Genomic DNA, 15,479 nt, shown 5'->3' on the forward strand with positions numbered 1-15,479 from the left:
AGTTGTTGGAGGCAGCTGAACCCTGACCCCGAGGAGCTGGGAGAGGGCAGTGAGGCTTGCTGCTTGGGTCCTTCCTGCCAGCGTGCTCTGTGCCCTTCCAATGTTCTTCAGGAAGATCTGTAGCCCCCCCGCCTTCCCTTCCCCGCGCCCCCCTCCCCTCAATCAAAGGGCCCGGATTCAGGAAGGATTCAGGGAGAGATAAGCTCCTGTGTTTTCATAACATTTCCCTAATGTCTCTCAGGCCTTGAGAAGTCTCTGTTGGGCAGGGATTGGTGGTGGCAGTGGGGGTGGGGGTGGACCCTAAGGCCAGTATTGGTCCTTGTCTTGTTAGCTCTTTTTGGCTCCATGTGGGTTTTACAGGTATTCCAGGGTCTGAGTGGACCGTAGGAGGAATGGACCTTTGGAGATGGCAGTGTGGGATGTGTCCAGGAATATCCCCGAGTCCGGTGTGCCTAGAGTTTAATATCTCAGACAGACTTTGGGCAGAAAGGAAGCATCTGAGCGCCAGTGGTCAGCAAGTCCTTGCTGCCTGAAGACAGACATAAGGGGTCGCTCAGAACAATGGAGAGTAAACTGGGGCTGAGGGAGAGCTGGCCGGGCATGTGGCTGTGAAACTCTGAGAGGCTTGGTTTCCGCCTTTGAGAATGAGGACAACCATGAGAGCCACCTGGCCAGGTCAGTGACAGACAGCAAGCCCACATCACTTAATAGGTGGACTAGGCCTGGGCAGGCTGAGGGAGTGGTCCCGGGAGTGGGCCCGAGACGTCGGTGGGGCAGCTGCTGTGTCCGCCGGGGGTGAACTGCTGAGGTCAGAGCTAACAGGCTGTGTGTTCAGGGACTGAAATGTTTTCTGAATCTGCACATGGCTGAGCACCGGTGTGCTACTCACACGACTCTGCTAATGGGCGGCCTGAGGTTATTGAGTGTTTCCTATGTTCGGACATGTGAGCAGGACACACAGCACCTGTTCTCCTGAACCCCGCAGACATCCCCCAGATGAACAGGGCCACCAACCCCCACCGAGCCTGTGTGGGGCACACAATGGGGGCTGAGAGGTCAGTGGAGGCCCCTGAGGAAGGGCACTTTAGGCGAGACCCGAGGGTGAGAGTTTGGTGGAGGAGAGAGAGCAGGAGAGCCTGGTGGGAAGGTCCCAGGCTGGGAAAGCTCAGGGAATTGGAGGAACTCACCTGAGGCCAGTGAAGGAGCACCTGGGATAGGAATGGCTTGAGGTGGGAGAGGAAGCCAGAGGCCTGGAGCCACAAAGAAGAGGGTGAAGCAGAGGAATCCCTTGAAGGCTAATGGAGAGCTGCTGTCGGTGGACTCGAGATCATGACCTTGGAAGGAAAATGAACTTGAGGAGGTGAGGCTGGATGTGGGCCAGGGACACCCATGAGGAGGCCACTGCTCTGGCTGGGTGAGAACTGGGAGTGGGTTGGAATTAGGTGATGGCTGTGCCTATAGATTTGAGAAAAATCTTGAATTTTCAGTAGGTTGGGAGTAGACTGGGTGGAGAGTGGAGTGTTAAGGATGACCCTCAAGTTTCTGGCAGAGAGAAGTGGTGAGCGCAGGAGCCCTTAACTGAGATGGGAAGCTGCAGGAAGGGAGGCTGCTGAGGAAGAGCCTGTCCTGGTGTACACGGAGGCTGGCAGGGACAGGGTCTGAATGGCTGCACCCAGGCGATGGGGGATACTGTTACCCACCGAGCTCTGGGCCTGGGGCGGGTCTGCCTTGGGGCCGCCAGTGGTGTGTGGCTTCTTGACTCTGTGCAGGAAAAATTTTCACAACTCGAGTCCAGGTGATTTTGAGAGTATGTTTATGAAAGCTGGGGCCAGTGACATGAGGAAAGACTTAGCACAGAAAAAGCAACAGGAGAGGCCAGACTGGGCTGCTGTTAGCTCACTGGGAAGTCAGAGCAAAGGGGGCCTTGGATCAGGTTCGGGGGTGAGCCCAGGATGAGCTGCCGCTGCCCCTTGCTCTCCTGGTTGCAAGCCTCATGGGGTCCCTCAGAGTTCAGGAGGAAAAGAACAGAGATACCAGGCGTGCTCCAGTGACAGCCTGCTGTGGGTCCTTTGTCTTGAGGCTTTTTATCTTTCTTTGGCTGGCTGGAATCCTAGGGAGGTCTCAGGGGAGGGTCTCAACAGAATATTCATTAGCTCTTCAGATGTGTCTTTCCATATGTTTGTTCATCAAAATGTATGTAGAGAGGGACCAGGGTTACTTTCTGGTTAGTTTTATATTTATTTATTTATTTATTTAATTTTTATTAAAATACTGAGTTTTATTTCACATGTATATTTTTGTCTCCCCACCATTCCCATTTGTCTGACCACTACTAGTACTATGTCCTATCATAACATTCCATACATACTTAAAACCAAGCAAAGGGCAGAGTTCCATCTTTCAAAACTAAACAGGCATTTTGGACAACACATTCTTGGCAATGGAACTGGACAACGTTTATCAGACACGGTAGGGAAAGTTCTCACTCTGCATTATAAAAAGGACAGCCAGATATCAACTGTTACAGAAATGAAATAAGACGGAAAATTTTAACAAACTGTTTAAACTATTTTCTTAAAGAGACTTCCTCCACTGCCAGAGATCTTGAATAGCCTCCAGGTCAGTCATCCGGAAGCCATTCTTCACATAATTGATGAACGTGGCCTCCACTTTGGGAAGAGAACCTCCCTTGTCTATACTTGCTTGCATTTTTGCTTTAATGTCTTCTACAGAACTAGGTCCTATCGGTGTTTTAGGAGTTTTTTTCCTGTTTTTTAAAGGATTCTTGACCTTTTGATTTTGGTGTTGATGGTTTTGAGTCTTTTCCATTCTGGTTTGATTTCTGTGCACTTTTGGCTGGAGTATCTCGTATAGATTTCTTTAGTGGAGCTTTTTCTTCAGCTTCCTCATCATCAAAATCATCATCATCGTCGTCCTCATCATCATCTTCATCATCTTCATCAGCAAGTTTTACTTCTTTCTGTGGAACCTTGCTACCACCCCCAGGGGAGGAACGCTTTCCAGACATACTCAGGAGCTTCCCATCCTCCGCTTCAGCTTCTGATTCTGCATCTTCCTGCACAGCTAAGTGCGGTCCACGAATATGCACTGGCCCCGAACCACACTTCAACCGTAAGACAACAGGTGGTGTTATTTCAAAGCCGCCACGGGAAACCGTTGGCTGTAGACATTTTCAAAGTGGGCAGGGTTACGTTACTTGGACAGCCTTCATAATTCATTGCCTCTGCTTCAAAGATGTGCATTCGTCCTTTGCACCAGCTCCTAAGCTGACCATTCGTGAAGGTAATTGGTGCTCGTTTTCACCATTATCCACCTTAAAGTGATCATCTTTGTCAGCCTTTAGTTCACAACTGAAAAGATAGTTCTGGAGCCTCAGAGGGCTCCTGTCCATGTCCATAGAACCTTCCATGGGGTGGGAGCATGAACTTAGGTGAGAGAGAAGGTGGACGGAGACAAACGACTTCTGTGTCGCAGAGCTGACGCGCAGGGCGGAATCGCACCAGGGAAAAAAGTAGTTTTAGTTTTAAAAAAGGTTATGAAGAGGGACTGGGACTGAGGCTGGTCTGTCCCAGTGTGGTCTGGAATGTGTAAATCACTGGCTTCTTAGTGTCCTTGGTTAGTTTTATTTTTAAAGAATGTTATTGAAAACAAAACCTTGTGATTTATTAGCTGGCTACAAATTGCTCAAATCGTTTGGCCTTGTATAATTAATTAGTCTCACTTTCCCTTCTTCTATTTGTCAAGGAATTTCCCTGGCTTCTGACTATCCTGCCCCAGTACTAAAATATTAGCAAGCCCTGTCCATTCAGTGTGCAGGGGGCCATGGGCTTGGAGTTGGTCTGGAGGCTCCTGATGCCTGGTGTTAACCCCTCAGTTGCCAGGTGCGGGAATTCTGGGTCCTGTGTTGGTGAAGACCAGACAAGCAGCTACACTGGGGGTTCTTCAAAGGCTTGGGCCAGGGGGTTACCAACCGATAAGGAGGCATTTCTGTCATGAGCAGATGGATGCACAGGGCTTGGTGTTGGTCTTGGCTGTGGCATACTCAGTCCTACCTCCGTGGTCTAGAACAAGGTCACCAGAGCAGAACAGCTGTTCCACAAAGGGCCGTGAACCTACGCCTCTGTCTGTGTCCCAGGCAGTTTCAGTGCCCCAGCCTGTGCTCTGTCTGTACCCGGAGGCAGTTTAATTGCACCCCACCCAGCCTGTGCTCTGTGGGCTGCTCTGCCCAGGATGTTTCCTCCCATACCTGGGGTGCACTGTTCAGAGGGCAGGGCAGAGTCTGCTAGATTGGTTCAGCAGCTTTCTCTTTCTAATGGTGGAAGGAGCTGGAGAAGGTGGATTCTTTGGGCTGGAGCCCCAGGGCCTGGTCTCCACAGATGTCCCTTCAGCCGAGGTCAGGCTCTGCTTCTCCACTTCCTGGGAGCCACCAGCTTCTGCACAGGAGGAGCTCTGGCACCCAGTCTTGGCTCCTGCAGCAGGGTTTGGGGCTCTGAGCAGCTGACCCCAAGTGCAAACTCTGAGTGCAGATTCGGGGTCTGCTGGGGCCCCTGAAGCTTCTCTGACTCTGTGCTTAGAGACACTCCAGAAGCCCAGGCCTTTCAAAGCAGGTCAGTTGGTTTTGAGGACACCCGTGGGTCAAGAGGACAAAGCAGGGAGCAGCCTGCTGTGTGTGAGGAGGAGGCTGAGAATGAGGGGAGGCTGGGGTTGGCGTGGTGGCACTGGGTACTAGTGTGGCTCCTGGAAGCCCGGGAGAACCTCCAGGGGCATCCTTTACCGGGAGACAGCAGTCTTCCACGGAGAGGGAAGAAGAGGACTCGCCTGCGAGTCAGGTTGACTGGGCCCTGGCTGTGTGCAGGGCGGTGTCCTTGGTCTGAGCAGGAAAGGGGGGACATGGGATTGAAAGGAAGGTGAATTCAACCAGCAGTCAGGAGCAGGGCAGGGTGCCTGTGATGGGAGCCACAGGCCCCCGGGAGGGTGTAGTGCGTCTGATGTCATTCAGTGGTCTCTGCTCGCAGTCAGGGCAATGACATCATGAGCAGGAGCCAGCATGTCTCTCATGGTGGGGTGGGGGACTGGGTCTGGGCCTCTGTCCTGAGGAGTCAGCGTGTGTGTGTGTGTGTGTGTGTGTGTGTGTGTGTGTGTGTGAACAATGGAGGTGGAGGGATGGTCCCTCCCATGGGCCCCAGGTGCTGAGGAAGGAAGGGCCTGGTTTTCTGGGCAGTGGGCCTGTGTTGTGGGTGTTGTAGGGGTGGGAAGGGAAGGAGTGGTTTTTCCCAGGCAAACCTAGATGTTCTCTAGGCACACAGAGGCCTTCAAAGGGGCAGGGAGGGGTCCAGGCTCAGTCCTCTCTGGTATCAGGGTTTGCGGGGCCCTCACCTCCTTAGCAGAATGAGTCAGGAGTGAAGGCTGTGTTCCTGCCTGGTCTGCCGCCAGCCCTGCGCCCTGCTGGGCCCTCTGAGGCCGGAGAGCTCCCCCTGCTGGCCTTCGCCCACCTCCTGCCCTGCGTCTCCCCAGCCCGAGGAAATGGAGGATGGCCCCAGCTGCTCTGTGCTCCACCTCGCTTCCCTGCTGCTCCTCACCCAGCTACTCGCGGGGGGTTCTGCAGGTGCGTGTGTCCCCAGCCCTCTTCCTGTGTTGCTCTCAGGTTGGTGGGGCCCAGGTCCCCAAAGACTCTCCCCATCAGGAACGGTGGCTGTTGCTGGAGGCCCTTCTCTCGAGGTGATGATGCTCCCCAACCACCAGTTGCTGTTAAACCTTTAAAACAGCCACCAAAGCATAAAATAAGCATGACACCTGAATGATGGTTCACTGAGGAGTGTGTGATGTTGTAAAAGCAGCGTCAAAAATGGGAAAATATCTCTCCCCTTTGCTTTCTGGCTTTATTGGTGTCCCAAGCACTTATTCATGCATTCATTCCATTCCAAGACTAGTTACAGTGTGTCTACTGTGTGTCAGCTGCCATTCTCTGAGCAAAACAGACAGACTCCCCATCTTCACATAGCTTACTTTCCAGCAGGAGGTGGTGGCTATCGAATGCAACTAAGCAGTGAGATGTGGTGTGTTAGAGATGGGAGGATGCACACTGCAGTAGAGCAGGGAGGGAGCGAGGGCTGGGGGAGGTGGGCCTGGTCAGTGTGGACAGTGGGATGGACAAAGTTGGAGGAGGTGGGCCAGTGAGCAGTTAGGATCCCGACAGAAAGAGGGAACAGCCAGTGGGAAGCTGGCAGTGTGCTGGCAGTTCAAGGAGCAGAAGAAACAGAGGGCTGGAGCAGAGTGAGCCTGAGGGGGAAGCAGGAGCTGGGGTCGGAGAGCTTCTGGTGGCCGTTCCTATTGATCCTGTGGCCACTGGGGAAAGTGGGGAGCATCGCTGGGTTCTGAGCAGAGTAGGAACATGGCTTCACTTCCAAGTGAAAGGGTCAGAGACATGGGGGCGGGGAGAGAACAGCCAGGGAGACTAGTCACCTGGGCCTTCCAGTGGGAGGTGATGGTGGCTCAAGCTGAGGTCCAGCAGCACAGGTGAGAAGTCTCTGTTTGGATGTCCAGTGGGGCTGGTGCTGCAGGAGGGCACGTCACAGCCTGTCCACAGGCCTCAGAAGGCCCAGGGCTCTTCGGGGTGGCAGTGGGGGAACCGTTTTTAACAAGCAGTGTTTTGGGAGCCTTGTGAGCGATGGGAATGACACAGGTTTTTAACGGAAGTAGCATTTGCATATAATTTTTCGTTCCCACGTAAGTCAGCAGAAGAGAAAGACAGGGGCAGATAGATCAGGGTGGGAGGGGGGAGTTCCAAGGCATGGCTGAGTGATCAAGAGTTTGGACCTGGGACACAGGTGTGCACTTTGGTCAGTTTCCAGTCCTGTCCTCAGAGGGGCCGGGTAGAGCTGTGCTTCTCAAAGTGTGTCCTGTGAGTCAGTGTCAGCTTCCCAGGGAACTCCTTAGACATGCACATTCTTGGGCCCCAGAGGTACTGGCTCAGAAGCTCTGGAGGTGGGCCCAACGGTCTGTGTTTTACAAGCCCTCCTGGTGATTCCGAGGCCCCTGAAGTCCAGAACCACCTCTGTGGAGTCCTTCACAAAAGGGTGTGGGACAGGAGCAGAGGTGGGTAAGGGAGTGGACTGGACATAATTTCTGGGTCACAAAACTGTGGTAGGAAGATCTTGCCCTGATTCAGAGTGGTTATACCTGCTGACATGGGCCTGGGCCTGGCCCCTGAGCGAGCGTTCCCTGCCCCCAGTCTGTGAATCTCTGTCTCCCTCACTCTTGTCTGTGTCCACAGAGGAGTTCTTGGTCATCAGTCCCTCAGACCCCATTGTGGCCGTGCTGGGCGGGAACATCACGCTGCCCTGTCGTGTGGCCCCGGCTATGAATGTAGAGACCATGGAGCTGCGCTGGTTCCGCTCCAAGTTCTCTGAAGCCGTGCTCATCTATGAGAACGGCTGGGAGCAGAAGGAAGAGCTGATGGCACAGTACATAGGGCGGACCTCGCTGGAGAAGGAACTCCTCAACCTGGGGCAGGCTGCTGTGCGCATCCACAAGGTCCAGGCTTCTGACGACGGGCTATATTCCTGCTTCTTCAGAAAGGGAGGCTTCTATGAAGAGGCCAGTTTGGAGCTGAAGGTGGCAGGTTGGTGACTTGATCTGTACCCTAGAGCCCTGGAGTGCTGGAGTTGGGAGGAAAGTCAAGGACCATGCAATTCAGCTTCTCACTTTATAAGAGGAAAGGGAGGCTCATTCACTCACTCACTTATTTACTAAAAATATATAGAACCCCTACTGTGCACCAGCCCTGCTCTGGGCAGCTGAGATACACCAGTGAACCAGAGATCCATGCCCTGTGGAGTTATATTCTAGAGACAACATGTAAATACACGGGTAAGTAGGTTACAGAGGATGATAGGAAGTGTTTGGTACTTAGGATAAGAGGTCAAGTAGAACAGGAGAAGGGCCAGAATGTGGGTGGGGGAGGGAAGCCAGGCTTCACTGTCATAGGGGCTCAGATGGGGTCTTATGGGCAGTCTGAGCAGAAGTTCAAAGTAAGTAGGGATGTAGCCAAGTGGCTCTCAGAGGCATGAGAGTGCTAGGCAGAGGGGACACCCCGTGAGAAACCCGATCTGGGAGTGTGGCTGGTGTGCTCTGGGCACCATCGGAGGCCATTGTGGTTTGTCTGTAAGGTGAGTGAATGGGAGGGTGGTAAGAGGTGACATTACTGGAAAAAGATGTTCCTGGTGTAGGGTGGGAATGATGAACACTGCCTGCTGCAGTCAGGAAAATTCACAGGGAGTACCTGCTTGAGCAGGCACTGAGGGCGCCAGCCAAGGTCAGGGTCCCACAAATCGATTCGGGGGGAAGGACGGGGATGTGAGGAGGCAGGTGATGGTGGTGTGAGCAGTTGGCGACAGTCCTTGTGGACGGAGTGTGTGGCCTGAGGGGCACAGGAGGTGGGAGCTGGGGGTCAGTGGAGAGGGAAGTTGGAGGGAAGCAGCTGCCAGGTCATGGAGCGCGTGTGCTGGGTGTGGAGGTGGAGGCACTGCTGAGGAAAGTGCACGGAGCAGTGGTGGGAATGGTCCCTTTGGCAGCTGTGAGGATGGATGGAAGGTGAACAAGTCTGGGTCATGGATGGATACAGTTACAAGGTGGGGAGGGTGACCCCCTGAGTTCCCGGAGTGGCACTGGGGCAGGCAGAAAGGATCAGACATCCTGAGGCTTACAAAGTAGGCCCAACTGAGTGAGTAGGTTGGGGACACAGACCATTTGCAGGGAGAAGAGAGACTGCACAGGGTGCTGCTTTGGCTAGTAGAGAAAGAAAGCGCTTTTGTCACTGAGTAAGCATTAACCCCGATATGACCCAGGTCACAGGCAATCCATCTGCTAGCATAGCCAAGCAGATTCAACACACTGCATACCTGTGCTCAAGACAAGCAATCACTCGTCCTCAGGAAAGAACGTGAGAGCACCATTAGGCGCACCTAGTTCACCCTAATTTTACCTGTTAACTGGGTGACCGTCTATGTCAGCTAACGGGAGGAAAAGCTACCTGTGCTATCCGCTTTGAGGTTAACATTTCAGAGTGGGCTTTACCTCCCCCCTCCCGCAGGTGTTGGCTCTGCCCCTCAAGTGCGCATCACAGGGCCAGATGGGGATGGGGTCCGCGTGGTGTGCACAGCCACAGGGTGGTTCCCGAAGCCCCAGGTGCTGTGGAGAGACCTCAGTGGAGAGAAGCTCCTGGCATTCTCCGAGGCCCATGCCCAAGACTCCGAAGGGCTGTTCAGCATGGAGGCCGCTCTGGTGGTGAGAGACCGCTCGGCGGGCAATGTGACCTGCTCTGTCCTCAACCCCATCCTGGGCCAGGAGAAGGCCATGGCCATTTTCATCCCAGGTCAGAGCTGCTCCTCGCTCCCCGCAGAGCTGGAGGGAGGGTGGGAGCCTGAGTGTGCTGGGCTGGGCTGCCCTGAGCTGTGCCCCTGACGGGCCCTCTGGCTGGGCGCAGAGCCCTTCTTCCCCCAGGCTTCTCCCTGGAAGCTGCCTTTCCTGGTGAGCCTGACTGTGCTGGGGCTCCTCCTCCTGGGGGCGACCTGTTACACCCAGAGAGAACATTCCACAAAGCTGCAGCAGTTCAGAGAAAAGGAGATTCTGTTTCAGGCTAAGGAGGAGGACAGGCAGACAATGGAGGAGGCGCTGAAGGCCGCAGGTAAGGCAGGACAGGGCCCAAGGCTGGGGGTGTGGCAGCCAGTGCTGAGAGGGACAGGCCGGGCAGTGCCCGAGTCGAAGCTCCAGCTCTCCAGGGAGACCCAGGACCCTCAGCCCGAGCAGGTGGCTGCAGAAACCTGGAGGGGGCAGCTGGTGTCTGGGGCGGGCCTAGAGCTGGAACTTCTAGGACACAGAGAGGGTCTCTGCCGTGGGGTCTCCGAGCATTGTCTTTCCTTTCCTTAGGGATGGCAGTTCATGCTCTTCCTTTCTCTTTCAGGTGAACTCCAGGCAGAACTGGGTAAGTTCTGCTTTTCCTCCCCACCTCTCTGTCCCCTTCGTGCGCGAGATCTCCCTTTCTTAGCTCACCTGTTTCCTGTGTTTTCTTTCAGAATGGAGGAAGAGCGTTTACCTGGCTGGTGAGTGACACCCCACGTGTCCTCGGTTCTCCTGTCCCACCTGTACCCAGGTGTCCCTCTCCTGGTTTCTGTCTAGGCACACACAAGTGGACTCCGTTCTTTTTCTTTCTTTCTTTTTAGAGCGGTTGGAAGTGAGGGGAGAGAGAGAGGAGAGAGAGGAACATTGATGTGAGAGAGACACATCAATTGGTTGCCCCCGCGCATGCCCTGACTGGGACCAGGGACGGGGCCAGCAACCGAGGCACATGCCCTTGGCCAGAATGGAACCTGCAGCATCTTAGGTCTCAGGGCTGATGCTCTAACCACTGAGACAAACCTGGCAGGGCATAGATCCCTTTCCTTGGGGCAGAAGTGGGAGCTGGTGGGAGGCAGAATCCTGCTCCATGGGCTCTCCTGACCAGGTCTGCTGTGTCCCACCCAGTGCTTGGGGACTGGGTGTGATGAGATCCCTGGAGTCTGCCATGCATCCTGGGTCTCATTCCAACCCTGACCATCCACCGTATTGCTAGTTTCCTAGCCTTCAATGCAGGTAGCTCTTGGTCAGCACCTGGAAAGGTGCCACATGAATAAATGGGGTCCTCAAGTTTAGGATTGTGACCTCCTGCCCTCCCCCAAAACACCATCAGAGAGGTCTGTTCTCTCCAGTTCCTGAAGGTGCTGATCAAAAAGTCATGAGTGATCCCTGGTGGGTATTTCTCAGTGGTTAGAGCATTGGCCCACACCCCTAAAGGTCTTGGGTGCCATTCCCGGTTAAGGGCAGGTAACTGGGTTGCAGGTTTGATCCCTGGCCCCAGTCCAGGCACATGTGGGAGGCAACCAATTGATATGTCTCTCTCCCATTGACGTTTCTCTCTCTCTTCTCCCTCCCTCCCTTCCACTTTCTCTAAAAATCAGTGGAAAAAATATGCTCAGTGAGGATTAACCAAAAAAAAAAAAAAAAAAAAGTCATGGGGGAGGACTGGGCTGTCCCCACACGGGAATGTGGGGGATGGGCCGTCAATGCCCCAGAACAGTGTTGTTTATCTTTAGAAATAACTTATAGGAGAAAGATTGGCCACTTTTACCCCAGGGCTCACCTCACATCCCTGTCCTTAAGCTAATCCCTATGTTGAGTTATTTTCCAACTAATCTTTGCCAGAAAAAGATTGCATTGGATATAAAAGTGCTTTCTTACAATAATGGAGCAACTTAACTTTTATTTCCTAAAATATTTTGACACATAGCTGCTTTTTCATCCTGAATAGCAACAGCGAGCAGCAAGTGACATGGGAGTTTTTGAGGCTGTTTCAGCTCAGAAGAGCTAAGTGACTTGGCAGAAGCCACCCAGCAGCAACTGGCCAGGGTGGGACTGCGCCTATAATGCAGGCTTCCGGACCTGGGGTGCTTCCCTCACTCCCTGCTGGGTGGAGGTCGCGGGGGCCATCTCCTCTGCAGCTCTCCCCTGTAGATAGTCTCACCTGTAGGACGGGGAGGGCAGATTCACGCTGTGCAGGCTGCTGTGGCTGAGGTCTCACCAGGGTGTGTTCCCTTTCAGCCTGGAGGAAGGCCCAGCTGTATGCAGGTAAGTGGCTCAGTTTCCTGTGGCTTCACCTCCAGCCTCGACCCTGCCCCTTCTCTGTCAGTGGACCCCACACCAGGGTGGGCTGGGCGTCCCTGCCCTCCTTGTCACTTTTGTAGCCTCCATCTGAGCGGTGCGGGGACTCCTTGGGAACACAGATCTGCCTCCATTCTGGGCCCACCCTCTACTGCAGGTCACCCTGAGGGTTAGCAATCCATTCTGAACACACCCTGTTCTCCTGTGCTCCTCGGTGCAGTGACAGAGGAGAGGTCGGTTGTGAGGAGCAACGGCAGGCGGGTCACGCCATGTAGATATGCAATTTCTCTCTATAAATTTCAGAAATCCTGCTTGCCTGGGTAGGACTCAGGTCTTCCTAAGGGGTCCTTGGTTTTGGATCCTTCTACCCTGAAATTCCTGCCCTTCCTGGATCTAGTTTTGTTTTTCCATTTCTTCCTGGTCCTCTGAGATATTGGTCTTCTCTGCTTCCTAGTGCTCTGAGCCCCATCTAAGCTGGGTTTCTCCTTCCAGGCCTCCTTGGCTGCTGAGGAGTTAGCTGCTTTAGAGCAGGTGTTCCCGATATGGGTCCAGAACCTGCAGGATGTTCATGGTGCGGTCTGTGAAAGAGCTAAAATTCTGTGCAAAATTCTGTGTATGTTTGTGTAACAGGAGCAAAGCCACCACTTACAATTGTTGGCACCCATTACTTCTGGTTGAATTTGTAGAAGAATTTGTATTTGCCTGAGGCACTTGGCCCTGGTCAAATTTGTTAGGGTGCTGTGTGAAAATTGCCAAAGGAGAACTGTACTGGAGTTAAAACTGTTAACTAGAGAAAGGGTGGGGAGCGAGCCAGGGAAGAGAAGACCTGGTGGATGGAGAGGAGATGAGAAGGAAGTGGGATGCCCGAGATTCACCTTGTAGGGATTTGGGGTGGCTCAGAGTGGTGGAAGAGAGACCACAGGTCATAGCAATTGTGGTTTGAGTTGGGGAGTCCGCATGGGGTTTGCAAGTTATCTGGGTGCATGAAATGTAATCATCTCCCTGATAAATTTCAGTAAAGAGATGCTTATTTTTAGGCCATTTTGAAGCCACCATCTAATTGAGTTTCCTCTGCTGGTGAGACCATCTCAACCTTCCTTTGGCAGTCAGGGCAGGAGTGTGGTATGGGGGATCCCAAGGGCATGAAGGGTGGTCCAGAGGACCCTTCAGCATGAGGGGAGTTAAGGATGTGTGCCCTCCAAGCCTGGGTAACATGCCCTCCTGTGCTCCAGATGTTTCTGTTTATGGTCAGGGATACTGACTGAGAGAAAGAGAGAGGCGAGCCCTGGGGTGATGGAGGCCTGTGGACCAGATGCGTGAGGAACGAACCCTCCTTAGAGAGTCTTACCGATTCTCCCCAGGATTCATTTCTATAGAGTGATGGCCATCTCTCCCTTACCTGCAGCATTAAAGTGAATGTTTTTAATATATACCTTGTATTCCTTTTATTTTTTGAAGATAAGCACCATTACATTAGAATCAACGTTAAAGTTCATTTTCCTCAAAGGGTCACATGGGTCAGCTCATTTTATGTGATTTTATTTCCTTGAAGCAAGTCGACAGAGATAGAAATACAGTTTCTCTGAATCAACCTATATAGGTGTGGCTGGTAGCCACACACTTACACCCCAAATGTGCAAGGAAAGTGTCATTTTCTTATTCCTGTGTTTTAGTCTTGTTCCCGAGTGTCTATCCTGTTGGAGGCTGCGGCAGTCCACCACGGCCGACTTTTCAGGGTCTCATGACAAGCTTTGCTGTGGTCAGTGAGCTTCCTTTGTTCTTCCCAGAAGGGAGTATAGAGGTTGGAGGAGGTAGTGTGGCCTTGGGCCTGTGGGGAAAGGTGTCCGTGTGTGCTCTGTGTAGTCATTTTGGGTGCACCCTTGGGAGGCTAGCCTGATCTGGTCCTTAGGATCCTTAGTTGAGGTCTGCTTAGGAGGGGCAGTTCCCATCTAGCTGTTTGGGGAACTTTTGGGTCTCCCCTGCCCTGGCCCCATCTCCTGGTCTGGATCATGTCTGTAAAGTTCCCTTTGCCATATCATGTTTGCATGTTCGGGGTATAGGACATGGCATCTTTGGGGGGCCCACCACAGCAGGGTTTCCCCTGGAAGCTTCCAATCTCTCTGAGCAATTGTAGGGGGAAGCAGATGACAGAGCCAATATTTTTGGGTTCTTCTTTCTATATAGGGGTTACTTTTGCTGCCATTACCCATGAGAAGGGTCAAAAATTTTTACTAGTGTTTGTCTTCTCACTGGATGCATGTCTCCCCACCTTAAACCTCTGTCCCTTTCTAGAAACCCCTCCATTGCCTCCTGACTGGGTAAAACTTCTCTGGTGCTGTATCCCCAGTTCTCTTCACTCACGGCTGTTGTCTTCTTCCGAGTTAAGCCCAGCCAAGTTATGTCCTCTCTACCCATGGCTTAGGGGCAACCTGCAAGCTCAGCTCAATCCGGTTTTCACCTGTAAATGGACATTTTGATCTCCCCAATTCTTTTGTAGAAAACCTAGCTTTCAGGATGGTTGTGTGGCATGGGACCTGAGAAAGCAGCTTTGGTATGCGTGTCTGGGCCCTTCTGTTCAGTCGGTCTCCAGACTCTCAAGCCACGAGTATCAAGTTTTATGGCTTAACTTTCATGGGAAGGTGCAGCATGATGGCTCCATGTGCATGTGTGTATGTGTGCGTGCATGCCTGTGTGCACGCACGTATGCATATATGTATGCACACGTGTACATGTATGCATGTGTGTGTGTCTGTATGCATGTGTGTGCGTATCAAAAAGAAATAAATGCATTAGCTGGATGTTTCCAAAAACAATTTCCCCTGTAAGTCCTGCATCAGTATGTTTCAGAAATCTAGGAGCAGATCCTGATGTGAGAAGTCTCTGGGAATCCCTGACACGAAACATGTTTTTTTTTGCAGATTGGCGGCAGGAGAAGTTCCAGGCCTGTGAGTGAGTGTGTTCTTTCTGGGTGCTCCTCTAGCTGCTCCATGACTTCTGGCCTCTCCTGCAGTTCTCAGCTGTGGTTCAGACGCTGCCAACATCAGTGGTGGCGGGCTGGGTGGCGGAGGTGATAGATAGCACAGAGCTAGGGCTGATACTGGATGTTAAGTAGGTATCCCTCCCCCTTAGAGTCTAGGCTGGTCCTCAAGGCCGCTGTGACATATCTAACCCCAATAAATCCTATGGCTCTTTCTCCTGCTTGGAGGGCCATGGGCTCGAGTCACAGGCTCTCTTCTCAGGAGGCTTAGCCCTCCTCACTGTGCAGCTAAGTGCCGCGGGAAGGGGTGGTGGTGTGCCCTTGTTGTGCGGCAGGGGAGGGCCTTGCATGATTGGTACCTCTCTCTGCAGGGTCTGTCACTCTGGATCCAGGTTCTGCCAATCCCAGCCTTGTCATCTCTCATGAAAACACGAGAGTGACCTTGAAGGACGCCTCTGAGGATCCAAGTGTCCTCAACAGCGTGCTGGGCGTTGAGGGCATCACATCAGGGCGCTGTCACTGGGAGGTGGAGGTCCAGGATGGAGACAAATGCGAGTGGGTTCTGGGGGTCTGCAGGGAAGATGTGAAAAGGACAGGCTGGTACAGAGAGTACCCAAATAAGGGATTCTGGGCTGTGGGGAAGTTTGAAAGTGGATATGTTGCCTGCAGTCTCCCTCAGACTTCTTTATCTCCAAGGCAGCCTCCCCAGAGGGTGGGGGTGTTCCTGGACTACGACACAGGGGACATCTCCTTCTACAACATGACTGATGGCTCCCACGTGTTCTCC

The 15,479-nt window shown here is 53.0% G+C and overlaps 1 protein-coding gene and 1 pseudogene across 1 annotated transcript; one reads left to right on the forward strand and one right to left on the reverse strand.

Moving 5' to 3' along the window:
• Positions 1–2,532: 2,532 nt before the first annotated feature.
• On the reverse strand, positions 2,533–3,430 carry LOC107539013 (nucleophosmin pseudogene; annotated as a pseudogene).
• Positions 3,431–5,544: 2,114 nt separating this feature from the next.
• Positions 5,545–14,668, forward strand: LOC107538941 (butyrophilin-like protein 1). The gene is made up of 8 exons (XM_087817081.1): positions 5,545–5,626; positions 7,295–7,642; positions 9,113–9,394; positions 9,506–9,706; positions 9,983–10,003; positions 10,095–10,121; positions 11,656–11,682; positions 14,634–14,668. Exons 1-8 carry the CDS (start codon positions 5,545–5,547, stop codon positions 14,666–14,668), a joined length of 1,023 nt encoding a protein of 340 aa, XP_087673207.1.
• The last annotated feature ends 811 nt before the right edge of the window (positions 14,669–15,479 follow it).

Source organism: Miniopterus natalensis, chromosome 5 (assembly GCF_054644295.1).
Source record: "Miniopterus natalensis isolate mMinNat1 chromosome 5, mMinNat1.hap1, whole genome shotgun sequence".
NCBI classification, from domain to species: Eukaryota; Metazoa; Chordata; class Mammalia; order Chiroptera; family Miniopteridae; genus Miniopterus; species Miniopterus natalensis.

Excerpts from the sequence above, each read along its gene's own strand:
- LOC107538941 (XM_087817081.1), top strand. The coding sequence starts at position 5,545 with ATGGAGGATGGCCCCAGCTGCTCTGTGCTCCACCTCGCTTCCCTGCTG. Across the intron at positions 5,627-7,294 it reads ACTCGCGGGGGGTTCTGCAG|AGGAGTTCTTGGTCATCAGT; the intron begins GTGCGTGTGTCC and ends CTGTGTCCACAG. Across the intron at positions 10,122-11,655 it reads GAAGAGCGTTTACCTGGCTG|CCTGGAGGAAGGCCCAGCTG; the intron begins GTGAGTGACACC and ends GTTCCCTTTCAG.